This window comes from Trichomonas vaginalis, chromosome II (genome assembly GCF_026262505.1).
Source record: "Trichomonas vaginalis G3 chromosome II, whole genome shotgun sequence".
NCBI lineage: Eukaryota > Parabasalia > Trichomonadida > Trichomonadidae > Trichomonas > Trichomonas vaginalis.
In genome coordinates, this window is record NC_067204.1 from 5578157 (window position 1) to 5605153 (window position 26997).

A 26997-nucleotide genomic window follows, 5' to 3' on the forward strand; every position below is an offset into this window, starting at 1 on the left:
CTTGATTTATTCAAAAACGTAAGAATAAAAACCGTAAGAATCATACATTTTTTACTTCATATGTTAAAAAAAATGATACAAAATCGTTCAATATTGTATGAATTCTTACGTTTACAAAAAAAGTCACACAACCCGTACTCATATACTACTATTCCCAGAAGAAATTTTATTATTGTGTGTTCGTATAATAAACATTAATATGCATAGCTCTCTTTAACATATTTTCGAAGTTTAGATTAATATCTTGTTTGCAATAAACTCTACTTGAGGCTGCACGACTTTCTTAATTTTTTTTGACAAAATCGATGCAAAACACGACTTTTTTCCCAGATCTGATATAATATTATGACTTAGCATGACATGTTCATATAAATATTAGTGTGAAATCAACTTCAGAAGTCAGAGAGAAATCAGAAAGCGCACCCTCATAGAAATATAAATAAATAAATAAAATAATACCAATCTTTTTAATAAATAAAATAAATATAACACATAAAATAAAATCTATATATTACTTTTCTTTGTCATTAAGGAGTGGTGTCAGACCTTTTTCTTCTCTTCTCTTTCTTTCCAATTCAGACAAATCAACATTAATCTTCTTGCAGTATTTGTTAACTCCAAATGTTGCAATTGTATGGAAAACAGCAGCCAAAATAACCAAATAAGAACCTTTCAACAAAGTAGTAATAACATCGAAACAAGTCAAGTGATCTCTAATTAAATCTTCATTTGCGAAGTACTGTTGAGTTATGACATCAACAACAACACATTTATCACCAACCATGAACTTTGCGAGTTGAGAAATTTCCATAACAGCTGCAACAATAGAGATAACGAACACATCCAAACAAGCCCATGAATACATGTATTCGCATGCCTTTTCTAATATGTGTATTCCCTCTATCTTCAAAGGAACAAACCAAAGAATTGACAAGCCAAGCAAATGAACTAAAGGCATAATATTTGTAACTAAAATATAAATTGCCTGAGTAAATCTGATACCGAAAGAATTCTTGTGTTCAGCGGCTTCAGGCAGTTGAAGAGCCAAATCAATGACAGAGTATTCTCTGTATTGTTGTGCTTTAACAAGTCTCAATGCCCAACCAGCCAAACCAACAAATTCGAAAGAAAATGTCTTCAAATAAGAACCAAACAAAACGAAAATAATTGCCAACAAAACACAAATCGAAAGTAAGTTCTTGAGAATAAATCCTTCAGCGTATAAATACATTACAACGTATTTATCCTCTTTGAATCTATATTTCTTCTTCTTTTCGTTTCCATTTGGATTCAAAGGCTGATTTATGTCATCATTTGCTGGTTCTGGTTCTGGTTCAGGAGGTTTTTGTTGTCTTTCTACATCATTTTGGAGTTTTCTTGCTCTTTCTTGGTTCCTCTTTTCCTTGTCATCTAATTCTTCCATCGAATCTGAGTCATTAACGCCTTCACCATGTTTGTCACTTTTTCTCTTATTTGGATTTTGAGATGGCAAACCGTCGGAGTAAGAATACGTTACAGAATACGAATAATCACTCATTAATTCTTCTTCTTCTTTCCTTTTCTTTTCATCAGCATCTATTAAAGCTTGTACACCATGATCAATCAATGCCTGTTTATCAACATATCTCTCTGCAGCTAAAATTGTTTGAGAACAACCTAAAGAAAGAATTGTACCAACAACTAAAGTTACGAAACCCCATGCAGGATAAACGAACAAGTTAATTTGTAAGATATCAGTTTCATCAACTGGTGGCAAATTAATTTTCATTCTGAAAGCAATCAACATGAGAATCATGACATAAGAATCGACCAATGACCATTTACCGAGAAGATCCAATACTTCTAACGCTTTCTGTCTTTGATGCAGTTTTATTTTTGATGCAGGCATAATCCAAACAATAAACATGAAAACAATTTTTGTATATGGCCATGCACAAGACATAATTGCAATCAAAACAGCTAATACAATAGCACCTGAGTGCCACATATCTAAGATAGAGTTAATCAAACCGAAATCAAACATAGAAGGAAGTTCAACATGTTTTCCATCAATACCTAAAAAGATTTTCGCAAAAACACTGGCACCAATACCAGTATTTGATGAAATAAACAAAGCAAAAACAAGAAGTAATAACATAGGAATAAGTAATCTAAACCATGTAGGAAGTTTCTTTGTCATTAAAAGACTTGCTTGTTCATCTCTTCTGAAGAATCTCTTCGAGCATTTCAATCTTGGAGCGAAAATAATTACAAATAAACAGAAACATGCTCCTGATCCTCCAAAAACAATTAATGCAATCAATGTCGATGAAACTTCAATTTCTTTGTATTCGCCATCAGCTGTGTAATTGCATTCAACACCAGCAATTTCGTTACTTATCAAATTATTCAACATCGGTGTCAAATAATCATGAATCATTCCTGTAAGGAAAGGTCCCGTGAATTTGCCGAAATGCATGGAAATGAAGTTCAATAAATTGTTGAGTGCAATATTGAGGTTGTCCTTTAATTGGCCGGTCGTAAGATTGAAACTTGCATATGCCAAAGTTGTTGACAAATTGAAATTGGTGATTGCTGCTCCATTAGGATCGAAAAGAGCGCCAATACAGTCGATATCAAGACACTGTGCATTCGTGTAGTTATCTCCCCTTCCTTTTGGTAAAGCTAACTGTGCAATGAATCCAATTTTATTGTCATCTATGGCAACACCACCTTCTAACTTCTGTCCGATCATGTACTTATGTGTCTCATTATCAATGGCTAGTAATCCGAGCTTGATTCCGATTCCAAAGTGTTTCAACGGAATATTCGTAGATAATTCATAATCGTCGACGACTTTTAAGAGGCTAAGGTCATGGAATGTGTCTAATCCTTCAATGTAGAAGTCATCTAATGTAAGATTTAGCGTTGTATTCGCAGCTGGAATTGGGATTTCAAAAACTGAGCTGAAATTGAACAGGCTTTTGAATCCATCGGCTATTCTGAATACATCTGATAACGTAATACGTCCTGTATTGTTAGTAACACGGCCTAATAATTTATTGAGATCAAATGGACCGTTGTTTTCAATGAGGGTACCGGTAACGAAGTTAAGAGCTCGGAATATGACGTTCTTGGCTAGACTGATCATGTTCTGACCAACAGGGATATCAAATGGAATGGAACCATTGATATTATTGCGTGTAACGTTGTTGAATGGCTTAATGAGCTCTGTTAGGTTGGGCTCAAGCTTCACAAGCTCTGGGCAAATCATTGGGCTGAAGGAATTTCTTAATCCTTCAATTGTTGGCTTTAAAATAACAATTGAAGCTTGACTTGATTGAAGATCAAGGTCATCTATATGTATATCGCAAGCCGGATGATCAAATATCTCAATATTTGTAACAAAACCGTCTGCATCTTTGTCCAATCTAAGTGTAAGAGTCAATCTAAGACCAGTAGCGATTGCTGTCATTGGACCCGATGTTGCGCCATCGTGGAAGATTCCACTTGCAATTGCATCAATGTAAACTTTGACTTCGAATGTATTATCAATAAGCGTGCTTAATTGGTCATAGTTAAATTCGAGATTATTAAATGAAATTGAGTAAAGAACTAAATTTTCTATCCAATAATTTCCAATAAGTGTTACATTTCCAAGCGGAATAGTTAAAGACTTAATGAAGCACTTGATATCGCATACGTCATCATAATCAACTTCTGTTGCTAAGGAAGATGTAAAAAGAACAAATAGAAAGCTCATTATAAAAGGACCAATGAATAAAATTGAAAAGAATAGTGCTTTTGAGAGAAATTTATCGGTAGTAAATCCGGAAAATATAAATTATATTACTACTATATATGTAATCCATTTGCTAAAAAAGTTTTACTATCACATTGAAAACAAAAATCTTCAATTTCCACGAATTCTAATACTTCGATGTGTTTTCAGAAAAATCAACTATGATGTATTTTCACGTCATATTTAACATTCTCAATTTCTATTAACCTTATTGAGAATTATTCAATTTGGTTTATTAAATTACTATAATAAAAATAAATATACAAAATCAAAATTAATTTTTCAACGGTTAGAAATTATTTTGAAAAACATCAATTCTAAATGCTCTATCTATATTAGTGTATTGTTTAAAAAAAAAAAAGGTAGTGGGGCTTCCAAGGGCTGCGCCCCTTCTAGCCCTAAGAAATTTTGCCCAAGACCCAAGAGGAGGACCGAACCCCAGCCCTCTAGCCCCGAAGATGTTTAGTATAAATGAAGTTTTTATTCGGAGGGCTTCCAGGCGCGTTGCGCCCTCTAGCCCATAAAAAATTTCTGAGGACGAGCCAGCCGGTGACTTTTTTGTAGAGCACTCAAAATAGTATAACTTTGTCCGGACAAATAAGGTCTATCGTCGCTACAGGAAAAGTTACAGGCGTTCCAAGGAAGTATACTTTGAGAAGCCTTTTCCCTTATAGAATGAGATAGGATGGTTATTTTACAAAACCGACAACACTTTGACCGAGTAGTTTTTTGTGCTAAACAAAAAGTGTCATATAAACATCTGTCAAAAACCGTTTTTTACTTCACTTAAAATGCCACGTAAGCTACGTAAGAATATACGTAAGAGGAAGGGAGCATTGAAACATCCAATAGTAAAACTGACACCAACAACAGTTGCAACAACAAATGATGAATGACCCCACTATGTTGCAACAAATGTCAAGCAACCCTATGCTTTTAAACCGAGTTATTGGTGCACAGAGTGGAGGTTTAAGAGCGGCACTTTTAGCGAAAATGGCAGGCTATGGTGGAGCTGCAGACGGAACAGCTTATAACCCTCAAAGTCAAATGAATTTGAGTTCACTCAAAAATCAAATAACAGATGTCAAAAAGTCAAACATAGACATACAGAAACAAATAAGTGAAAACGAAAAGAAACTAGAATATGACAGACACACAAAGAAACTCAATGAGTTAAACGTAGAGAAAAAGAAGAAAGAAGAACAACTGAAAGAACTAAGTACAGAGGAATATGCGAAAAAAGTGTCAGAAAAAGCAGCAGAAGTAGCAAAAATGGAACAAGATGTTATAAATTTGAAAAACCATACTACTCAATATAAAGTACTGAAAGATGAAGAAATAAAACAAAAAGCCCTGAAGACATATATGGATAGCGATGAGTATAAAAAAGAAGTTGAAGCAAATGTAAAGGCAGAAAAACTTTTACAGTTGCAAAACCAAACCGTACAGTATGAAAACTTAGCACAAGAAAGTAAAAATAACGACGCAGCCATGCAAAAGGCAATGAAAAGCGCAGAATATATAAAAGCTAATAATGACTGGTTAGATGCCCAAGCCAACGCCAAAGCAGCCCAACTTATAGGGTCAATAAGGACAAAAATACAAGCGGATGAAGACAGTTCAAATGAAGCTTTAATGAATGCTGACTTTAAGAACGCCCTCGAAGCTCTTCATAGTAAGGTGAAACTAGTGAACGACTTCTCATCTGGAAAGAAACTGAAGTCTGAAGGTTTCGACAAAGAGTTAAGAGAAGTAGCACAAAATATGACGAAAATAACAGATGCAGCAACGAGACAGGCAGTTCAAAGTGCCTATGACGCCGTTAGAGCAACTGTTGTGGAAAGTCAAGAAAAAGAGTTACAACAGACCAAAACAGACCTAGTAAATGCTTTCTTAAAAACGAAAAGTCAGGTAGGACATTATGCTGCAGATGGAACATATGTGCCAGCTGGTGGAACTTATATACCACCAAACCCTCCAAGAGAAGCACCTGCACCAGGACTACCTAAAACATTTACATCGTCACATGGACACAGACACAGGCATGCACCAAAACCAACACAACAACCAACACAACAACCAACAGTTCAAAACACTGCACCACAACCAACAGTTCAAAACACTGCACAGCAACCAACAGTTCAAAACCCTGCACAGCAACCAACAGTTCAAAACCCTGCACAACAACCAACAGTTCAAAACCCTGCACAACAACCAAAACCAGCACAACAACCACCTCCACAACCAGCACAGCAACCAACAGTTCAAAACCCTGCACAACAACAACCACAAACAGAGCAAGGACATAAAAGAAGTAGAGAACAAGGAAACCAAGAATTCTTAAAAATGCTTAAGGAAGACTATGGTTACCCAGATACTCTTGACTTTAGTGACAGATATAAAGAAGCTATTAGAAAGTTCAAGGAAGGAAATACTGACCCGAACCTATTTAGCTTTATGGTTCAGCACCAAATGGGATATAATTTCAAACCTGGAAAATACAAGCTCGCTAAGGGATATGATTTAATAGCATATCATCCAAATGACATGACTGAATTTACTCCGAGATATTTGGTGTCAGAGCTAAATGATAATTCAACTCTCTTCATGAAACGCGTAAAAAATAGAGACGGAACGAAAAAAGAAAGGTTTATGAGTCCGGATGACTTAGATAGGGAACTTTTTAAAAACGGTCTCGGAATATATGAAATGCCAGCAGATGAGGTACAAGAAACTCCACAGGAAGAAGTTCAGATACAACCAGACATGGAAGAAATAGTTCAGCAACAACAGCTAGAAGAGCCTGAAGGAAACGAACAAGTCCCTCCTTTGGAAACTAACTTCACAGAACTAGATGAAGATTTGGAACAGCCGAAAAATCTTGACCCTCAACAAGTGTATGCGGGGAATATGGAATCTTTCCAAGAGTCTAAGAAAAATTCAGCTGACATAGTAGAAGAATATCGAAAAATGTTCGCCGACATACAAAAGACTCCAACATCAGATGAAAATATTCAGCATAGAATGGAAGAACTGAAAGAAAGTGTACGCAAATACAACAATCCTTTTTACTTACGACCATATAACGTTCAATCTTTGGCTGAACTCGGTGAAAATAAAAGGTTAAATTTCACCAAAACATATAGAAATGAAACATTGTTTAAAGTTCATTCAGAACCTAACCAATATGGAAACAAACCTACTTTTGTTTCTGCAGACTATGGAACTACAATGAGATGGGGTCATAAAGCTAATCCGGATAGGTGGTTCATAAACTTACAACCACAATTCCAAGAAGTTGTAGACGCAATGGAAGTGAATGGTGAACCAGATATAGCTGGTATTTTCAGCGCGGCTTTAATGCCATTGAAAGATATGAAACATGCAGATATTTTGGACCAGTATGAAATGAACATGGCTGATGGAAATATAACACCTGACGTTCTAGAACATTTATCTCAAAGAACTATACAGAACCATAGAGATGGTATATTTGGTGAAGAGTTTAGAAAGAAAGTTAGGGAGATAGAAGGAAGAGAACCTATTGTACATGACCTTGCAAACGAAAGTTTGCAAAATGTCATAAAAACTTACTTTGCAGACAATGAACCGAGAAGGGATGAATATTTAAGAAAACTCAAATGGACAGTACCAAATGAAATGTTAGTATTGAAAAACATGTTCCTTGACAAAATAAAACCAACTACAGAAATAAATGACGCAAGACTGAAACATTGGGTAAAAGCTTTCCCATTCACAAAAGATATTATTGGTAACATGGAAAGAAAACCAGAATGGCTACAAAAACATATATTTGGAAACGAGCTTATTCCATATGGACAAGCTCTGTTTGAAGAGCTTGAACCGGAAACTCAGGAAAGAGTCATGCAAACAATACGCGAAGACTCAAATACAAACTATGACAAAATCTTTCTAGGATATAGGTTACCTGAGATGGGCGACCAGAGCCCAAAGGCAAAAAGGACATGGGAAATTTACAACATACTAGGTGAACATGAGGCAAAGATGCAACAACTTGAAGCAGAGGGCAAGTTACCAAAAGCGACACCAAAGAAGAAGAGTAGAACAAAGTGAAAATAGTGAAGAAGTAAACTTCATCTAGTGAAAGTAGTGGCAATGAAGGAAAAAGAAGAGTTAAAAACTCAGTCAGGAAGAAAGTAAAGCTTGGTACGAGTGGGTTCTATTATGACACATAAATCCAACTATTCTATATTTTTACCCATATGAAATGTACGCCGCTCAGAATATAACGCCAACAGTTTTGGATGCCATGAACGGAAATGTTTCCGAATGGTATAACGAATGCGACAATGCCATTAGAAGGTCAGAAATAGTTCCTGGAACTTACGAATATACAACTGCTGTTTCTTATGGAAACGTAGGTGAGTTTGGAGAAGGTTCTTCAACAACAGTAGATATTGCTTGCGACAGGTTTCATATTATTTCTATTGACAACTCTTTCTTATACGTGGAACAAGACATTGAAATAAAACCTTCTGCCAAGTTGTCTGACAAGAAAGGTTGCAATGGAATTTTCTATGTCGGATACCAATATGCTCCAGAAGTTTTCATGGGATATAAGATATATTCTAACTCTGACTTAGTTCAAACAGTAACATGGGCAAACTATGAATGGTTCGCTTTGAGAAACTCAGTACAACCACAAGCTAGAGAACAAACAGACCAGTATGCAAATATTGAGAAAATAAGAAGACTTGACCCTAACGTTCCAGGAGTTTATGTTAACCTTTCTGGACAAACTGCAGCAGCAGTAACCAAAGTAAAACTGAAACTTAGAGTTCCTTTGTCATCTTTCCTCATCTTCAGGTTTTTAAGATACTTGCCAAACTGGGCAGGAAAAATTTCTATTGAACTTACTCCAAGCAAAAATAACTTAGTCATTGCACCAACACAAGACCCATTCAGCATTACTGTAGCTGGAACTGGTGGAGCCAAGTTCTGTGACTTTTGCAAAGACAAAGTTGACTTAGACTTTGGTTTCTCAAACTTCAACAATGAAGTAAACTATTATTTCAATGCTGCTGGAACTGCTTGGGACCCAGTTAAGTTCACATGCGAAAAGTTTGAATGCAAGAGAATAGAAAGCAGACTTGCAGTCTATATGTTGGACCCAGATATTTCAAATGCTTTAGCTGCCAAATATATTGCAGTTCCACTTATGTTCCCTATACACCAAATATCTGTCAAAGACTTTGCAGGTGAAGTTGGAAACCAAAGTGCTGACCCAGGTGCAAGAACAGATATTGCTTTAACAACTGCAATGAAACATGCAGATACTATGTTTGTACTGTTCAGACGAACTATAAATGACTATTCTTGTTTCTACAACCCCGGTATTAAATATCATATAAACATAGATGGCAAATATTATCCAAGAGAAGAATATTCTACAGTTGAGGATATGAGGTCATACAACTTGACATTAGATGCTATGAACTTTAACAACAATTTCACAACAACCATTAACCCTGAAATGCAAAGTTCTATTATGCCATATGTGAAAGTATGGACTCATACAGGAGGTCAAAAAACTCAATATACAAATGGAGACCGTTCAAACTTTTGGCTTGGCATTCCATTTGCTGACTCAGAAGACTTTATGGGTGGTATTTCAACTGTTGGTACTGTACAAATACAATATACTGGTGACAGAGACGGTCCAGATGAACTGAGAGCAAAGAAGTTTACAAAACCAATAGCACTTTTCACGGAAGATGCTCTTTGAAGATTCGTTCGATGAAACCTGCTGGGGCTCCTCAGATTGGCATAACGACAGCTTCCATCGAGCAGATTTTGGCAGCAGGTCAGTAAGTTGTTCTTGAACTGACTTCTCTCCGTCAAATATTGACAGTACGCCAGTTTTGACATAATATTGTAAGATAAACTTACCTTTAGAAATATCTGTAAGTTTTGTTGTTATTTTTTGTCTGCTTCAAGAACTTTCACCATTTCAGTTATACCAACTTTCTTTGCTTTATGAAAATATTTAGGTTCAGCAAAGACTGCTATTCTATAACATTTACCATTGTTTGTATAAAGAACTATTCTGTCAATGTATTTGTATTGTTTGTGTGTGTAAACTTTGTTCTGCTTCAATTCGAAAGAGATACTCGAATACGTCCATCTTTTTATTCTAAGTAAAATGTCATTTCCGAAAAATAGAAGCGTGAGTGTTTCAAAAGGTTTAATGGCGGTGGCAGATGTGAAGTTAAATTCACCAACTCAAACAAACAGTCAAAGTGTTATTGTCAATGTCAAAGACAGAGATGTTGAAGTGGGGAAACCATACGAAGACGAAGATGGTATAGCAATTGTTCCTGTAAAAGAACAACCAACATATCCTGAAGTTAGCAGAGACTTAAGTTCTGTTGCAGATATTCGAAACGACTACCAACAACTGAAAGACAAACTTCAAACTCAGGAGAAGATTTGTCAAGCTTTAGGTATAATGTTAAACTTGGTCGAACACAACCCTGTAAAAGTGAACTCATATGTCATTGCACCTCATGAAGTCTTGAAAGAACTATTGAAACTTTTGACAGAGGCAGACGATATAAACATCAAAGAAATAGAACCCGACATTGCTTGCTGTGGTGTTTCATATAATGTCATTGACAAGATATACGTTATGAAAGGAGGTGAAACGTTGAACTTAAAGTATAGTTTCCCAGACGTCATAAAAATATTTGACGACCACAACATTTCATTAAAATTTATTTGCTAAGTAAATGGCAGAAGACATAATGGTTTATACTATTACGACTAAAAACCCTGAGTCATATAATTCTATAACAACAAACTTACAAAGTCCTCAAGGACGATATTGTAAACTAACCTTAAACACAATGACGACTAAAGCCTGTTTTGCTCTTTTGACACCAGAAGACTTTATTGTTGTGAATGGTAAAAAATACTCCTTTGAAGATACTTACTCAGATATACCACCAACAGGTTTTGTTGACTTATTTAATACTTTAAGTACGGGTGTAACATGTGCTGCAACTAGAGCAGGTTTCATTATGTTTGGATGTCCGACTGAGTTTACTATAAACAATATGAGCTATAATACAAAACTTATATCTGGTTTTTACTACCAACAGTTTCCTATAACAGGAAAAGGTGTCATACAAGGAATGTCTATTCCATTGACATTAAGCACACCAATCTTATATATTGTTTCAAACTTAGGTTCAAAGTGTTATTCGAATGTCGACAGAAACTATTATGACCAAAAGATACTTATGCGTATAAACAATACTTTCTCTGCTGGTTTGCCTATTGTTCATTCGAATGCAGAATTTTCAACCTTAGTGAACTCAAACACTTTGGCAAGTATAACGTTGACATTAGTTGACGCAAACTTTGTTCCTGTAAAACTTTTATGTCCTATGTATTTGTCAATGACGGCAGAAAGTTTCGAATTGGAAGATGCAACTGGTGAAAGTATTGTATTACAAGAACAACTTCAACAACAAATAGCTCAAGAACAACAAATGCAACAAATGCAACAACAAAGTCAAGAATAAAAAAAATATTTTTTTTTATTTTTATAAAAATGTACAGAATAGATGTTTCAGATTTTTATGACTTCCAAGCATTCAGAAATATGTGTCCATTTCGAGACTATAACAAAGCAGTCGAGAATTTGAAACGTTTAGTCATTTATGTCGACTCTGCCCCTGAATGTTATGTCATGAAAGAATGGGATGTTGTCTTTAACAAACCAAGAGCAACAATAGTTTCAGAACAAGAATGTAGACAGAAACTTAAGAAAATAAAAGTCGTACAAGTTGGCATGAAGATGTTAGATGCTTGGGATATCTTATTGTCAAAGTTAGAAGATTTTTCAGTTCGAGGTATAAAGTTCTATACACCTTCTCCAAACTTCTATTCTATCTTCACTGGATATAAATACGAACAAGTAGAATGGAAAGAAAATATTATAGAAGCTTGGTTAGACCATGTCAAAGAAATTATATGCAATGGAAACGAAAGAGTCTATGAGTATATCTTATGTTGGTTTGCAAACATCTTACAACATCCAAGTGCTAAAAATGAAACTGCTCTCATTATAATTGGAAAACAAGGAACTGGTAAGAACACATTCTTTACAGATATTTTGTGCAAACTGTTAGAGGGCTATTCGAACCCGAATATGACAAACTTAGAAAACATCTGTGGCAAGTTTAACTCCTCAATAGAGAATATGAAACTTATAGTATGTAACGAACTTCAAAGTATAGATACAACAAAAGTTTTAAACTCAGATGCTTTGAAGAGTCTTATAACAGACAAAGTTGGAGTTGTTGAAAGAAAATATAAAGACCAAAGAGTTTGTGAAAATGTTGCAAACTTCATTATGGTTTCAAACAATGCTGTTCCGATGAAGTTAGAAAGTTCTGACAGAAGATATGTAGTTGTCAGAACGTCAGATTCTCATATGCAAGATACAGAATATTTTGACGACTTAGCAGAAACTTTGACATCTGACTTTTACAACCATTTGTTCTCATACTTTATGACATTAGATATTTCAAAGTTCAATCCAAGACAAATTCCACATACCGAAGAGAGACAAACATTGTTAGAAGCAAACAAGAGTGTATATGAACTGTTCATAGATGAAACTGACTTTGTGTCATTAGATGAAAGGTCATTGTACGATTCGTATAAACAATATTGTCAAGAATATGGTTATATGACAGCGTCTAAACGAACATTCTTGGCAAATGTCAAAAGTCTTTTAGACGTACAGAATGGTGTATATACAAAGAAAAATTTTTATGAGTAAATTTTAAAAAAAATATTTTTTTATCCGATAGAAAAAGATGGCAAAATTCATCTCAGTAAACAAGTACATGTCAGGACTTAAAGAAGAACTAGACCCATTCACATATTTGAATGTTTACTTCTACCATTTTGAAAAGTCTTCATTCAGCAAAGTTTGGAACATCGAACCAGTTAAGTTTGCTATTGTGACTAAAAATGGTGCGAAATTTGAAGACTTAGACATAGAAGGTTTGTTAACAGTCAAAGAAAGTTTTGACAGAAGGTTCTCAAACCTTAAAGAAGGCAAAGCATACAAACTTGTTATACCTTATGAACCAAAGAAAGCAGACGACTATGAATATTATGAGTCTAAAGTTGTAGAAGTTCAAGGTAAATTGGGTAAAAAGATTTTAGAGTCTAAGCCAGTGTTTGCTCCTAAAGAGGAAGAGAACATTGACATTGACCCAGAAATGTTCTAAAAATAAAATTTTATTTTTACATGTCAGATTTCTTTTTCTCTGGAACTGGTTCAGATTCTTTCTTCTCTTCTTCTACTTTCTTTTCTTTCTTTTCTTTCTTCTTCTTTTCTGGTGGAGTTATGTCAAATTTCTCCGAACCATATTTATGTAAAAGTTCTTTGTCCTTTAATAGCTCATCTATTCTGTTTTCTATTTCATCTTCAAGAACAGCGCATGTGTCTTCTTTGCATTCTAAGAAGTTTTGTTGGACTTCATCTCTCCAAGAGGCGTCATCTCTGTCAACAAGTCTGTCATTGACAAATTTTAAGACTTCTCTGCTTAATGTTTTATGGTTCTTGTCATATTCCCAGAAACAGAACTTTAGAACAAATTCCCCTTTCTTGTTTACACTATGTAAGATTTTATGGTCGACAGATGTTTTGCTGTCGAAAAGCTTGTCTCGAATATAGATAGCGAAATCGCTAGACATTTTCTAAAAGATAAAAATTTTAATTTTTCTAAAAATATGTTAGAAAAAAAGTTTGCTGACATTGACAAAAAATTTGAGAATGTTTTAAACAAGAACAAGAGGAAGTTAGAAAATGCTCAGATAAAACCCATACATGACAAGTTCTTATTTGCTCAGAATGGTATAACAGGTCTAATTGCACCACCTGGGTCGGGTAAGACTTTCACTTATCTTAAAATGGCTGCACAACAACAAGAACTAGATGAGAAGAACCCATTTTATGAGTTAGTTGTCATTTGTAGTACTTCTGGTCAATTTGACCAAACCGTCAATTCGTTCAAAGATATTATAAAGAAGTCTAGGTTAGTATGTATAAAAGACTCTGAGTTGTTGGATTGGATAAAGAAGTACCAAAGAAGAGTTTTGAAGTATAATGCTATAAATGAGTATATAAATTCTAAGTTTAAAGACCCAAATGAGGAAATGCAGAGAATATTAGAGAAGAAACACTTCAGAAACAAACAGAAAGAGATAGAATACATTTCGAAGAAATTGCAATCTTACGATTGGAAGACTTACCCTCATAGATGTCTTCTTATCTTAGATGACTTTGCTTCTTATCCTTTGCTTAAGAATAGAGAACAAGATATGTGTCGAATTCTTAAGAAGCTCAGACACTTTAACATCTCAGTTGTCATTTGTGTACAGACAGCCAAGAGTTTAAGTAAGGATGTTAAAAGAATACTTACTGACATTATACTTTTCCCCGGATTGTCCGAAGACGATTTCATGGAACTTATGAAAGAGTCCATGGCAGGTAAGTTTGACAGACATGAACTATGGGAGAAGTACAAAGTCATACAAGACCCTCATACTTCTTTCAGAATTCATATCTACGCAAACAAAGTTCAAATTGTAAAAAGTCAAGCTTGAAAAATAAAGAGTTCATTTACTCTGCTTGTTTGAAGTTGTCAAAATACTCTGTTATTTTTCACTGTTTTCATACGGAATCTCTTCTCTCGGTTTTCCGAGGGAAGCAAGCATATGCCATTTTTTGACGAAGTGAAGGTTTGCACTTCGTCAAAAAAATCCCTGAAATCAAGAATTTTGTTGCTGAATTCAGCAAAAATAATGTTTAGGGTAGAAGGTTAGATCTAACCTCATTTCTACCCTCCTTTCTACCCCAGTTATTTTATAAGCGTTTTACATGGTAAACGTTATTTTTTAAATTTTGTGAAAACTCAACGGTTTGACACATGCCCTAAAAATTATTTTACTCAGAATTTTGTTGCTGAATTCAGCAAAAATAATGTTTAGGGTAGAAGGTTAGATCTAACCTCATTTCTACCCTCTTTTCTACCCCAGTTATTTTATAAACGTTTCACATGGTAAACGTTATGAATTCGTGAGACTCTAAACAGTTTCGTAGCTTCTATTTCTTCTTTTAGTACATCGAATGTTTTAACGATACCGAAAGTTTCTTTATACTTCTTCTTGACGTCAGATAGAAGGAAATCTTCTGCTGTTGGATAGTTTTTGTTCAGAAATTCTAAAAAAAAAAATAAAAAAATAAAAAAAAAAATAAAACTAACTTTATTTTTTATTTCGGGAAAATTCATGAAAATTCAAGAGGGTAGAAATGAGGGTAGAAAACAGGTTAGATCTAACCTTCTACCCTAAACATTATTTTTTGGTGTAAATTTCCTAAACTGACTGACTGACTGACTGACTGACGGCACAAAGTGGCATAACGAAAACATTAATATATATAAAATTCATGAAAATTCAAGAGGGTAGAAAACAGGTGAGAAAACAGGTTAGATCTAACCTTCTACCCTAAATTATATTTTTACTGAATTCAGCAACAAAATTCAAATTGTAAAAAGTCAAGCTTGAAAAATAAAGAGTTCATTTACTCTACTTGTTTGAAGTTGTCAAAATACTCTGTTATTTTTTCCTTCAGTAGCGGTAAGTCTTCTTTGAAGGTAAGTATTGTACAACCTTTAATATCATAGTGTGTTTGAGGTAACGTATCTTGAACTATTTGTTTCACATCTTCATTCGGTGTCATTGAAATCGGTAAGTTTTCGCGATAGAACCAATTTCTGTCAGATTTGTAAATCTTAGCAAGGTCGTAAAAGCTTTTGTTGTTTCTTCTGACTAAATGCAACATAACCATATCTTTATCTTCTTCATTTTCCATCTCTTCAGTATAAATCATATACTTATAGTTCTTTTCCTTTCCTTTTGGTACCGAACGTGGTATTCTTTTCTGAATGCTTTTGTCTTTTGCTTCAAGCTTGTTTTCCATCTCTTCACGTTCTTGTCTATGAATTTCGTCAAGAAGTTTACAAACATACCAAGCATAACGAGGCGAAGCCCACATTGCAACAGCATTTACAAGAAGTCTATGTACATAATATCCTCTCAAACCGTTTGGCAATTTTTCACGATTTTCATACGGAATCTCTTCCCTCGGTTTTCCGAGGGAAGCAATCATATGAGGAAATTCTTCTAAAAGTTCTTTTGTCTGTTGGTTTTCAAACCAATGATATGCTTGCTTTGTAGAACGAAGAGCATTCAAAATACTTTGCATCTGGTACATATCGTCTTTGACCGAACGAATGAGACGGAGTTGTTTGTTAAACTGTATGTACTCATATTCTTCATTTATAGCTTCATGGACTATAACTGTTGTTGTGTTCTCTGTTGTTGACATATCTGTCTTTACATACAAAATAAAAAAATAAATAAAAATAAAACTAACTTTATTTTTTCTGTCTTAAGGAAACTCATGATTTTCATAGAGTTTTGGCGACTAAGGTTTCTTACCTACTCGCTGTTCTTCACTGTTTTCATACGGAATTCAGCAAAAATATATTTTAGGGTAGATGGTTAGATCTAACCTGTTTTCTACCCTCTTTTCTACCCCAGTTATTTTATAAGCGTTTTACATGGTAAACGTTATTTTACATTATGACACGAAGTGAAGGTTTGCACTTCGTCAAATTTTATAAAAAATTAGCGTTATTTTTACATTATGACACGAAGTGAAGGTTTGCACTTCGTCAAATTTTATAAAAAATTAGCGTTATTTTTACATTATGACACGAAGTGAAGGTTTGCACTTCGTCAAATTTTATAAAAAATTAGCGTTATTTTTACATTATGACACGAAGTGAAGGTTTGCACTTCGTCAAATTTTATAAAAAATTAGCGTTATTTTTACATTATGACACGAAGTGAAGGTTTGCACTTCGTCAAATTTTATAAAAAATTAGCGTTATTTTTACATTATGACACGAAGTGAAGGTTTGCACTTCGTCAAATTTTATAAAAAATTAGCGTTATTTTTACATTATGACACGAAGTGAAGGTTTGCACTTCGTCAAATTTTATAAAAAATTAGCGTTATTTTTACATTATGACACGAAGTGAAGGTTTGCACTTCGTCAAATTTTATAAAAAATTAGCGTTATTTTTACATTATGACACGAAGTGAAGGTTTGCACTTCGTCAAATTTTATAAAAAATTAGCGTTATTTTTACATTATGACACGAAGTGAAGGTTTGCACTTCGTCAAATTTTATAAAAAATTAGCGTTATTTTTACATTATGACACGAAGTGAAGGTTTGCACTTCGTCAAATTTTATAAAAAATTAGCGTTATTTTTACATTATGACACGAAGTGAAGGTTTGCACTTCGTCAAATTTTATAAAAAATTAGCGTTATTTTTACATTATGACACGAAGTGAAGGTTTGCACTTCGTCAAATTTTATAAAAAATTAGCGTTATTTTTACATTATGACACGAAGTGAAGGTTTGCACTTCGTCAAATTTTATAAAAAATTAGCGTTATTTTTACATTATGACACGAAGTGAAGGTTTGCACTTCGTCAAATTTTATAAAAAATTAGCGTTATTTTTACATTATGACACGAAGTGAAGGTTTGCACTTCGTCAAATTTTATAAAAAATTAGCGTTATTTTTACATTATGACACGAAGTGAAGGTTTGCACTTCGTCAAATTTTATAAAAAATTAGCGTTATTTTTACATTATGACACGAAGTGAAGGTTTGCACTTCGTCAAATTTTATAAAAAATTAGCGTTATTTTCTGACTTTCACAAAAGACCAAAAATAAACGCTTTACATGTATTTTTCAGCAACTTCGTCAAATAATTTTATAGCTTTATCTATCTCATCTACTTCAAACGTTTCTTTACCTTTTATGGGAGCACCATACATTTTCTCAAACTTTTCAAGTAGTTCTGTTTCTGCAGCTCTCATATCATTAGCAAACACAACCTTGACTCTATTGACTGTACTGTCATATCTTTGAGTTATATTATATGTTCTTCCTATCTTATATCTCTTTGTATTGAAGTCCTTCGGTTTCTGAACGATGTAAAGTAAGCCTTCACTGCAACGTTCCGTATCGAATGAACCATATGTTATGAAGTTATATCCAACAACTGGGTCTAACCATAACAAAACTATTGGTATAAGACTTTTGTCGATGAGATATGCTGTAGTTCCATAGAATCTTACCGATATCATAAGCTCAGGATTTCTTGTCAAAATTTTCTGAGTTGAAGCATTTCTAACCCAGTCGTGTGTTTTCTTTCCAGATGGAAATATAATGTCTGACAAAGAATATTTGTTGTATTTCTTTGAGTATCTTACGTTTAAATCACCTATTCTAACCAATTTGGTGTCATTGTCTATCTTTTTAACTGTTTCAAACTCAATGTTTGTCATTTCTGTCTTTAAATCTGCATAGTCGTTTCTCATACGTTCTATCTCTTTGACGGAGTAGTTATATCTCCTCATTGCTGCTTTACATTTAGAACATTGCGGGTTCATTTTTGCGTTATATTCTGAAACCTTACCTGCTAAAACAACTAAAGCGTCAATGGTTTTCTTTAACTCAAAAGTTGCTGGTTTTATCTGTTTATTCCATACCTTACCTCTTCTATCTTTATCTCTTATCTGCCATACACATTCAGCAACTAACGAAACAAAGTTGTCGTAGGTCTTAAATTCTTCAGATTTATATATGTCAGAAACATTCTTATATACCATGTCGCAATCTTTGTCCATAACCTTATGGTTGCAATGAAATCCTAGAAACTCATAGTTTACCTTTCGTATGAACTTCTTTATTTCTACTGAGTCAGTTGGTTTCACTTCTATTTCATCGAATTCAGGAATAGTGAGTTTTTGTTGTTGGATTTCAGGTAGTTTAGGCAAATGGTCAATAATGTCCTGCATTTCATAAAGATACTGTTCATTTGTTTCATCTTTCGCACTACAGTCTAAATTACTTGTTAAAAGTTCTTGCTTTATCTTCTGGATTTCTGTTTCAAAAGTATATGAAGAAGGAATGAAGCTTTTCATCTCTACTAACATAGATGTTGGATTCATGACTAAAGAGTTTGGTGCTGTTGTTTGAATTGTTGTTGTGCCGATTGTTGACATTTTTATTTTTTTATACAAAATAAAAAAATAAAAAAAAATAAAACTAACTTTATTTTTTATTTCGGGAAAATTCATGAAAATTCAAGAGGGTAGAAATGAGGGTAGAAAACAGGTTAGATCTAACCTTCTACCCTAAACATTATTTTTGCTGAAAAATGACACTTTTTCATTAGATAACTGTTATTTTTTGACGAAGTGAAGGTTTACACTTCGTCAAATTTTATAAAAAATTAGCGTTATTTTTACATTATGACACGAAGTGAAGGTTTGCACTTCGTCAAATTTTATAAAAAATTAGCGTTATTTTTACATTATGACACGAAGTGAAGGTTTGCACTTCGTCAAAAAAATCCCTGAAATCATATCTTTTATACAAAAAAATACAAAAAATGACACTTTTTCATTAGATAACTGTTATTTTTTGACGAAGTGAAGGTTTACACTTCGTCAAAAAAATCCCTGAAATCATATCTTTACATACAAAATAAAAAAATAAAACTAAATTATATTTTTTCTATCTTAAGGAAATTCATGAAAATTCATGAGGTGAAAAAAGAGGTGAAAAAACAGGTGAGATCTAACATGTTAACATAAATTATATTTTTGGTCCGGGAACAACTTTCTCTCAATTGGAGCTGTAGCATACTCTTTGCGTAAACGGTTCAGACCTTCTTCGAACTCTTGGTCTCTCTTCGATTTGGACTGAGATTGGAATTGCTGGGGTGGAGCTTGCTGGAACATCCAAGGGTTGGGGAAGTAAGGCATAGGCTGAGGAGGAGGGTAGTTCGGGAAGCCTTGTGGTGGGTAGTAACCTTGAGGTGGAAATTGGTAGTAATTTGGTGGAGGTACTTGCTGGAACTGAGGTTGCTGAGGAGACTGTTGTGGTTCTTTAGGTTCCTCTGGTTTGGGAATAGACTGGGTTGGTGGGACGTGGGACATTCGTTTGTGGCTTAACCGTCGGAAGGAAGAACTTTTCCTGTCGGAAGGAAGAACTTTTCCTGTCGGAAGGAAAATTTTTTCCTGTCGGAAGGAAAAACTTTTTCTGTTGGAAGGAAAAACTTTTTCTGAAGTTCGACCAAAAAGTTCTCAATTTTCGAAAATTTGAATGGTTTACGGACGGACAACTGGAAGAGTTCTTCCTGTCGGAAGGAAAAATTTTTTCTGTCGGAAGGAAAATTTTTTCCAGTTGTCGGGAAAATATTTTCCTGTCGGATGGAAGGACTCGGAATGCCAGAAGGATTTGACGAGGCAATTTACCTAATTGAACTTAACGACTGCGTAAAAGACTACTTGCGCAAGGTCATGAAGCCCAAGGTCAAGTTCACCACTATTTCTGGAAGGGCTGCCTTGAATCTCGAGACTTCGACTGGAATTCCAATTCAAATACCAGAAAACACTCCTTTCGACGACATAAAGCAAGCAAAGAAAGAAGCTCTTGTTAAGTTCCTAAACAAACGTCCTTGGATAAAAATACCAAACAAGGAGAACCCCCTACCCCATATGAAATTGGCAATTCAGTCTCTCCTTCGCTTCTCGGGTCAACCATTCTACATAACCTGTGAAGGCGACATCCAACCAGTTCAGTAAACCTTAACGTTTAACTGCACTTTTTTATGTTTTTTGTGAAAGTGTCAAAAATAAATTGTTTTCATGAGTTTTCTACGATATTAGAAAAAATGTTATTTTCTAATATCTTCACATTCAATACTTTTTCAGCACTTTTCCGTAGTTATATATGAAAGACAATTCGAGATAAAAGTCATAGTACAATGGAATAATATGTTGCACACCATTTGTTGTGAACCAAACTTGAAAGTCAGAGAAACTGTTACTAGGTGGTTCGTAGAATTTAGAAGCAAAGTCATAAAAGTCCTTACCAATACATAGAAAACTATTGTTGCTTGAACTGAAACTTGCATGACACATAACATTTTGAGGGTCAAACACGTTTCTATAAACTGTCAAATCTGCTGGTGGAAGTATAAATTGAAATGGACCATCTGGTGGTAATGGTTCGTTCTGGTTTAGTAACCGAAGAAATTGTGCCCAAGAACGTTTGTCTACTTTCCAAAATAAAAACTCTGTATCTCTTGGAGGGTTAATTTCAATCTTTTGAAATGAAACGGTGGAGTTCATCTTGTCATATTCTAGTTTCAGATAGTATGTTCCATTTAGTAAAGAGTCGTATTTTTCTTGAAATTCCCAATAATATTTGTTCATTTGAGTTTGAAAGTCATTTAGAGTTTTCTCAAGACTTTCGTCTGAACGAACTGTAAAGATTCTCATTTCGTCAAATTTGTCTATTAGACCATCAGAACCTTTATACTGCCCATGAAAATATACTGCGAACATAAATGCGTTAGTTCTATTTGAAAACAAAACTCTTCTAAATCCTATTGCCTTTGCATCTGAAGGACTTTGAAGCCAACGAATTGGATAGTCAAACCTGTATGCTCGGGATGAAATTTCTTCATCTGAAATAGTCCTACCAGCATTTGTAAAGATATAGTCTAATGGTTTTGTATCTGCTACTTTTGTTCTTTGTTTTTCAACCTGAAGCATTTAATATATGTAAAAATATATTGTTTTAAAATGGTATGCCATTTCATATTTCTCATCTAACAAACAAGTTTCCCAACGGTCTTCTCCAACAAACTCAGCGTACATTTCAAATAAAATAAAAAATGTCACTTTTTAAAAAATAAATTTTTACTTCATGCAATGTTTAACACATCGAAAGGCATGTCCATAAGACGTTCTTCTTCTAACCTCTCTAGTCTGTTTGGATAATTTGCACGTGCTGTTTCCAAATCCATTTCGTAGCGAAGACCAGACAATTTGTCATAGACTTTTATGGGTCTTCCCTTCCTATATTTAAAATTCTTCGAAACTCTCCAACCATATCTTTGTAACTCTGCTTTTATTCTAGCAGACTTTCTATCCATTCTATATGGGGGCATTTTTATAAAAATAAAAAAATATTTTTTCTTTACTTTACATAACCGCCTGCTGCCATAAGTCTTTGACGCCAACCCATACCAGCTAATGAAGGTTGACTTGGTTTAGTTTAAACTAAACTTTGGTTTTGGTTTATCTTCAGTTTTTGGTTTTTCTTCTTCTATCGGTTTTTTCGTCACTTTTCGGTTTCTCTGACTTTACTTCACTTGCAGGAACAGTTGTGTCGTCAACATCTTCATAAATATCATATGCCATTTGTTTTTGTTTTCCTTTCAACTTTTTGTGTTTGTTGTAAAGTTTAGAATATTTCGACTCTAAGTCAATGAGATGTTCTATAATGAACTGTTGGTCAGTGAAGTAAACTTTTCCATCTGTTGTCTCGAAAGCTCCTTCAGACTTCAATATTTTATTTGTGAGAGTCTGTTTCTTTTTTGAGATACTTGCCGTTCCATTTTTATGAAAAGTGACTTTGTAGTTAGGGTTTGTATTTCCAGACCTGGCACTTTCTATTATTGAATTTTTCTCTTCATCTGTAAGTTCTTTGACAGGTTTTGACAATGGTTCTGAACTTTTTGTTTGTGGTGTCAAATCTACCGTTTCAACTTCTTCGGTCATTTCATCTCAGTAAAAAATTTTAGTTTGGTTTGTTTTCAACTGGTTGTTTAGGTTTTTAAGTCGGTCTAAAACTTCTTGAGGTATAGGAAGAACTTGACAAACACGTGGTTGTGTAACTGCTGGAAGCCGACAAATCCATCTTGAGCCCATTTGTCTCAATGCTGTATTGTTCATTTCATCTCAGTAAAAAACTTTACATTCCCCACGTTTGAGGCGGTTGAGGTTGGTTATTGTTTACCCACTGTTGTGCATGGTTATATCCTCTGTTAAAGAATCTTTCACCTTGGTCCATATAGTGTCCTGCTTGGTTATAGTAGTCATTTGCTTTGTTATAATAGTTTCCTGCTTGTCTTCCTACATTGTCCATCCATCCTTGAACTTTTCCTCTTGTTTCAGGATTTGGAATAAGATTTGTTGCATCTCGTGCTACATCCCAACCTTTCTGTACAGTTTGTATAATAGGTTGTGCTTTCTCTTTAAGTATACCTAATGTACTCAAAATCTTCCTTCCAACTCCAAATACACCTCTGGCTATTGTTCCCACTGCGGGCAAAAATCTGGATGCAACTCCTGCTAATGCGCCAAATAAACCCATTTCTTATAGGATAAAAAATGACGAATCCAAACAAGGACCCCTATGTTTCTAAAGCGACAAAAAAAGCACTCATGGTAAAAATCTTTAGTTCAACACCAAATGCTTGGTTTATGGATATCTTGGAAAACATTCCGAGGTTAGAGAAGATGGACCACCATACTGGCTAATATTTGTCGGTCAAAACACAAGATACTGTGAAGCCATACCATTATGGTCCAAAAATATTTTAGATGTGAAAACTGCTTTGACAATATTCGTTGACAAATACCATCCAACAAAACTGACATCTGACTGTGAAAGTTCTTTCAAATCAGATGATGTAAAAAACTATCTGCGTTCAAAAAATGTAAACCAATATTTCATTGTCGACCAAAACCATTCTGCTCTTGGTGTCATTGACGGTTGTATAAAAATGTTAAGAGACTTAAACCAACCACAAGGTGGTGAAGCAAATGAAATGTCATATGACGACAAATATAGACACTTCTCCATGGCAAAGATGAGACAAGTTTTAAATATTTACAATAGCCGTAAACAAAAAGGTTTGGGAAACCACTCCCCCGAAGAAATGAAAAACAACCCTGACTTAGAGAAAGACTATATATTTAATAATTTAGTCAAAAGAGACAAACAAGAAAGAATGCCGGGCTTCAAACTTCAGAAAGGTGACAAAGTAAAAATAGAAATACCTAAACGCGACCCATATGAAAATACTATTGACTATGACAACAATGGGAACCCGACAGGTACTCACATTCGTGTTCGTAAAAATAGAAGAAAGTATACAAGAGAATATTATGAAGTTTTAGGCAAACATGGCAAAATGTACAGACTGCAAGCAGAAGATAAAACTACTATTGTCAGACCTCGTTTCAAACTTGTCAAAGTTCAAGGTGGTATACTTTCAAAGACAGTTCCTAACAAATATAAGACAACTCCTGACGAATATGCTAAAGAAGTTGAAAATGACGACTAAGCATTTCTATACCATGCGTAAACTGTCATGTAAGGTGGCATGTATTCTTTACTTTGTCCCGTTGTTTGCGTATATCCTGAAACGCGATGTGTATGGTTTCCATCTCCTGAGTGTTACCCCAGAAACAATTTATAGCAAACTGAACGTTGTCTTTAACATCATATCCTTTACCTTTTGTCATTGCTGACCAATCCCAAATTTATGCTTATGCCAACCTGCTTGAGATGTACTTAAATCTATGTAGTGACTGTGTGCAGGTAAATTTTCACCTGAAATCGTTTTACTTCCACCTGTTTCCTTTGAAGAGTTTGCACAATACAAAAACCTGTCGACTATTTGAGTCCAAGTTCCAAAACCAAGTACTACTTCTGGTCTGGTAGAGTTCATTGACGTATAAATAGAGCCTATAGGATATAATGTTTGAAGTATTTCTGTCTTTAATGTTTGAAGCTCTGTTTTGTCTGCTTTCTTGTCATATAAATCTTGAGCAGTGAATTTAATATTATGTTCATCCTTCATGACATAAACATCTTTACATCTAATGTTTCTCATCGTCGTTATGTCGTCATCCGATGTTAAACCTTGTGGAAAGTTAGGAGGTTTACAATATAATGCATCCCCACCAGTTTCTTCAACCGTTCCTTCAATACTTTCTATAGCAACAGTTGTAAAACTTGTATGTGTATGAGTCTTATTTGCTTTCTTCTCTAACCCATCGTTAACATAAGTTTTATCTGCTTTAAGGTCTAAACATCCTGAAACCCATCCTGTATCAGCTTTAGTTTTTAAAATCTTCGATGTCCATTCATGATACCATTCAGCCCTTTCTATAATTTCATTATCTTTTTCATCCACATATTCCTTATCCGCTTTCTTCTCTAACTTACTAGCCACATATTCCTCATCTGCTTTTGTCTGTAATGTTTCTTGTAAGTCTGTTATTTCAGATATAGAATGTGTATGAGTCTTTTTAGAATATTCGTTTTCAGCTCTTGTCACTTCACTTGACATTTTATTGTCAACATATGTTTTGTCTGCTAGTTCAGGATGAGTATGTTCTTTTGTTGCATAAGCATTGTTAGCTCTTTCTTCTTCTTTTGCTATTGCATCGTCTACATATTCTTTGTCAGCTTTGTTGTCAACATCTGCTTTCAAAAGAAGTTCATTTATAGGTTTCTCGTTTAAAGTTCCTTTTGTTGGATTTATACAGACAGTATTGTTCTTCTTGTCTTGAAATAGAAACTCATCTGTCATTGGGTTTAATGTCAGTTTTAAGTTTCCTTCTTTCAATGACTCAGATATCTTAGAATAGTTTGAAAAGTTTGTTGTGTTCTTATTTAGAGCTTGCATAATGAGTTGTCGGTTGTGTTGTATTTCTCTCATGGAAGCAATATCTTTCGACATTTTTATTCTAGATAAAATATGCTTCCAATAGAAAAAGAAAATTCAAGAGTTGCTACAACTAAACCATTAGATGAACTTTTTACTAATGTCGGTCAAAAGTTTGAGACAGAGACCGTAAAGCATGAAGGCTATCGTTTTGACTACCCATTAAGATGGCTAAGAGACCCATCTGTCACAAAAGCTATTGGCTTTCGTAGAATGAAGTTTGTGTCTGTAGAAGATAAAAGTTTTCCATTTATTGTAAGGTTTCATATAGATTATATATCTGAAGGGAAACGAAAAATGTGGGAAGAAATTGAGCTAATACAAGTTGACCTTTCATCTTCTCTACAGACTGCGTTAAAAAATATAGAAGATAAAATAAATTCATGTTATGCAAAATATGCTGATGAATATGCAAATACCGAGAGCACACTTTATGTGAGAATTGTATATGACAAACAAAATTCACAAGTGTCATTTCAAATCTACGAAAACAATCCAAATAAAGACGAACAAATATATACAGAATTCACTGCAATGTCATGGTATTATTTGCAAAGAATGTTAAATCAGAAAGTCGAACTTCCTTTAGCAAATATTTACAGTCGATATGCAAGAGATGAACCATATTTATTTAAAGATGTTTTCGACCCAGCTGCTATTATTGTTCATGCTTCATTTTCTGGCGCCCAAAACTCTTTCTTATGCTTGGCAAATGACTTTTACGAAAAACCTACAAAGTTATACGAACCACCAAGTGGAAGTATTTCAGACTTTCAAGTATGGTTTACTACAGATGGAAGAAAAAGAATAATTCCATTATACCATGCGTTTTACTTAGAACTTAGTTTCATATACAACTACTATCGAACGGTAAAAATATAATTTTTTAATACGGTTGAGGTGTTGGATTTGGTTGCCAACTAGACTGTGGTGCAGGTTCAGGCTGTTGTATAACAGGAGCTTGTTCTTCTGGTTCAGGGTCTTTAGGTATAATACCAACGAACTGACCTACTCTTTTACCAATATTTTTGACTCCGTTCCAAATTCCTCTTCCGACAGATTTTATTCCATTCCATATACCTCTTCCAACATTTCGAAAGAAGTTTCCTATCTTACTGAAGAAACCCATTTTACTATATGTAAAAATCTAATGTCCGCCTAGTCTCTTACGTTTCCTGTTGAGTTCCATAGCATTCTTTAACTGGAGCTCATACATTCTGTTTCTCCTCTGGTAGAAAACATATTCTGGGTCAACTCCTGTGTTCGCGTCATCTGCATAAAGTTGTTTATATCCCACTTCAGGGTTTGTATAAAACTCTTTCCATCTCATATTTGCATACCATGGTGGCAAACCTAACGCAGCGTCATTTGACATGGCAGTTTGCATTTGTACATCTGTTGGCACTTGACCATAGTTTGCCATTGCAGTTTGTATTCTAACTTCATTTGGAATATTCTC

At 34.4% G+C, this 26997-nt stretch overlaps 23 protein-coding genes and 1 pseudogene across 24 annotated transcripts, besides 1 other annotated feature; 12 read left to right on the top strand and 12 right to left on the bottom strand.

The window, feature by feature from the left end:
• Positions 1-511: 511 nt before the first annotated feature.
• TVAGG3_0491780 (paraquat-inducible protein A family) lies at positions 512-3742 on the bottom strand (the record flags this gene model as incomplete). The annotated part of the gene is made up of 1 exon (XM_001298832.2): positions 512-3742. The coding sequence occupies one exon, from the start codon at positions 3740-3742 to the stop codon at positions 512-514; it is 3231 nt and encodes a 1076-aa protein (XP_001298833.2).
• Positions 3743-5053: 1311 nt separating this feature from the next.
• On the top strand, positions 5054-6666 carry TVAGG3_0491790 (protein of unknown function, DUF4106 family; the record flags this gene model as incomplete). The annotated part of the gene is made up of 1 exon (XM_051236222.1): positions 5054-6666. A coding segment is annotated over one exon (1613 nt), but the record flags the coding sequence as incomplete, so codon positions are not given.
• Positions 6667-6955: 289 nt separating this feature from the next.
• Positions 6956-25118: a mobile genetic element.
• Positions 7559-7876, top strand: TVAGG3_0491810 (protein of unknown function, DUF4106 family; the record flags this gene model as incomplete). The annotated part of the gene is made up of 1 exon (XM_051236223.1): positions 7559-7876. The coding sequence occupies one exon, from the start codon at positions 7559-7561 to the stop codon at positions 7874-7876; it is 318 nt and encodes a 105-aa protein (XP_051094047.1).
• TVAGG3_0491820 (protein of unknown function, DUF4106 family) lies at positions 8073-8918 on the top strand (the record flags this gene model as incomplete). Its single annotated transcript, XM_051236224.1, has 1 exon — positions 8073-8918. A coding segment is annotated over one exon (846 nt), but the record flags the coding sequence as incomplete, so codon positions are not given.
• TVAGG3_0491830 lies at positions 8925-9555 on the top strand (annotated as a pseudogene). Its single transcript has one exon. A coding segment is annotated over exon 1 (631 nt).
• Positions 10011-10547, top strand: TVAGG3_0491840 (protein of unknown function, DUF4106 family; the record flags this gene model as incomplete). The annotated part of the gene is made up of 1 exon (XM_051236225.1): positions 10011-10547. The coding sequence occupies one exon, from the start codon at positions 10011-10013 to the stop codon at positions 10545-10547; it is 537 nt and encodes a 178-aa protein (XP_051094049.1).
• On the top strand, positions 10552-11349 carry TVAGG3_0491850 (uncharacterized protein; the record flags this gene model as incomplete). The annotated part of the gene is made up of 1 exon (XM_051236226.1): positions 10552-11349. One exon carries the CDS (start codon positions 10552-10554, stop codon positions 11347-11349), a length of 798 nt encoding a protein of 265 aa, XP_051094050.1.
• Positions 11379-12007, top strand: TVAGG3_0491860 (uncharacterized protein; the record flags this gene model as incomplete). The annotated part of the gene is made up of 1 exon (XM_051236227.1): positions 11379-12007. A coding segment is annotated over one exon (629 nt), but the record flags the coding sequence as incomplete, so codon positions are not given.
• TVAGG3_0491870 (Poxvirus D5 protein-like family) lies at positions 12183-12614 on the top strand (the record flags this gene model as incomplete). The annotated part of the gene is made up of 1 exon (XM_051236228.1): positions 12183-12614. The coding sequence occupies one exon, from the start codon at positions 12183-12185 to the stop codon at positions 12612-12614; it is 432 nt and encodes a 143-aa protein (XP_051094052.1).
• Positions 12682-13071, top strand: TVAGG3_0491880 (protein of unknown function, DUF4108 family; the record flags this gene model as incomplete). Its single annotated transcript, XM_051236229.1, has 1 exon — positions 12682-13071. The coding sequence occupies one exon, from the start codon at positions 12682-12684 to the stop codon at positions 13069-13071; it is 390 nt and encodes a 129-aa protein (XP_051094053.1).
• On the bottom strand, positions 15521-16238 carry TVAGG3_0491890 (KilA, N-terminal/APSES-type HTH, DNA-binding family; the record flags this gene model as incomplete). The annotated part of the gene is made up of 1 exon (XM_051236230.1): positions 15521-16238. A coding segment is annotated over one exon (718 nt), but the record flags the coding sequence as incomplete, so codon positions are not given.
• On the bottom strand, positions 17846-18285 carry TVAGG3_0491900 (organellar and viral DNA polymerase type B; the record flags this gene model as incomplete). The annotated part of the gene is made up of 1 exon (XM_051236231.1): positions 17846-18285. A coding segment is annotated over one exon (440 nt), but the record flags the coding sequence as incomplete, so codon positions are not given.
• On the bottom strand, positions 18417-19005 carry TVAGG3_0491910 (organellar and viral DNA polymerase type B; the record flags this gene model as incomplete). Its single annotated transcript, XM_051236232.1, has 1 exon — positions 18417-19005. A coding segment is annotated over one exon (589 nt), but the record flags the coding sequence as incomplete, so codon positions are not given.
• On the bottom strand, positions 19591-19944 carry TVAGG3_0491920 (uncharacterized protein; the record flags this gene model as incomplete). The annotated part of the gene is made up of 1 exon (XM_051236233.1): positions 19591-19944. The coding sequence occupies one exon, from the start codon at positions 19942-19944 to the stop codon at positions 19591-19593; it is 354 nt and encodes a 117-aa protein (XP_051094057.1).
• TVAGG3_0491930 (uncharacterized protein) lies at positions 20218-20592 on the top strand (the record flags this gene model as incomplete). The annotated part of the gene is made up of 1 exon (XM_051236234.1): positions 20218-20592. The coding sequence occupies one exon, from the start codon at positions 20218-20220 to the stop codon at positions 20590-20592; it is 375 nt and encodes a 124-aa protein (XP_051094058.1).
• On the bottom strand, positions 20957-21567 carry TVAGG3_0491940 (uncharacterized protein; the record flags this gene model as incomplete). Its single annotated transcript, XM_051236235.1, has 1 exon — positions 20957-21567. A coding segment is annotated over one exon (611 nt), but the record flags the coding sequence as incomplete, so codon positions are not given.
• Positions 21720-21950, bottom strand: TVAGG3_0491950 (uncharacterized protein; the record flags this gene model as incomplete). The annotated part of the gene is made up of 1 exon (XM_051236236.1): positions 21720-21950. One exon carries the CDS (start codon positions 21948-21950, stop codon positions 21720-21722), a length of 231 nt encoding a protein of 76 aa, XP_051094060.1.
• Positions 22102-22578, bottom strand: TVAGG3_0491960 (uncharacterized protein; the record flags this gene model as incomplete). The annotated part of the gene is made up of 1 exon (XM_051236237.1): positions 22102-22578. One exon carries the CDS (start codon positions 22576-22578, stop codon positions 22102-22104), a length of 477 nt encoding a protein of 158 aa, XP_051094061.1.
• On the bottom strand, positions 22598-22752 carry TVAGG3_0491970 (uncharacterized protein; the record flags this gene model as incomplete). Its single annotated transcript, XM_051236238.1, has 1 exon — positions 22598-22752. A coding segment is annotated over one exon (155 nt), but the record flags the coding sequence as incomplete, so codon positions are not given.
• Positions 22772-23173, bottom strand: TVAGG3_0491980 (uncharacterized protein; the record flags this gene model as incomplete). Its single annotated transcript, XM_051236239.1, has 1 exon — positions 22772-23173. One exon carries the CDS (start codon positions 23171-23173, stop codon positions 22772-22774), a length of 402 nt encoding a protein of 133 aa, XP_051094063.1.
• On the top strand, positions 23742-24149 carry TVAGG3_0491990 (uncharacterized protein; the record flags this gene model as incomplete). The annotated part of the gene is made up of 1 exon (XM_051236240.1): positions 23742-24149. One exon carries the CDS (start codon positions 23742-23744, stop codon positions 24147-24149), a length of 408 nt encoding a protein of 135 aa, XP_051094064.1.
• Positions 25119-25571: 453 nt separating the features above from the next.
• Positions 25572-26420, top strand: TVAGG3_0492000 (uncharacterized protein; the record flags this gene model as incomplete). Its single annotated transcript, XM_001303847.1, has 1 exon — positions 25572-26420. One exon carries the CDS (start codon positions 25572-25574, stop codon positions 26418-26420), a length of 849 nt encoding a protein of 282 aa, XP_001303848.1.
• Positions 26421-26424: 4 nt separating this feature from the next.
• On the bottom strand, positions 26425-26667 carry TVAGG3_0492010 (serine threonine-protein phosphatase family; the record flags this gene model as incomplete). The annotated part of the gene is made up of 1 exon (XM_001303848.1): positions 26425-26667. The coding sequence occupies one exon, from the start codon at positions 26665-26667 to the stop codon at positions 26425-26427; it is 243 nt and encodes an 80-aa protein (XP_001303849.1).
• Positions 26668-26685: 18 nt separating this feature from the next.
• TVAGG3_0492020 (uncharacterized protein) lies at positions 26686-26961 on the bottom strand (the record flags this gene model as incomplete). The annotated part of the gene is made up of 1 exon (XM_001303849.2): positions 26686-26961. The coding sequence occupies one exon, from the start codon at positions 26959-26961 to the stop codon at positions 26686-26688; it is 276 nt and encodes a 91-aa protein (XP_001303850.2).
• Between the last annotated feature and the right edge of the window lie 36 nt (positions 26962-26997).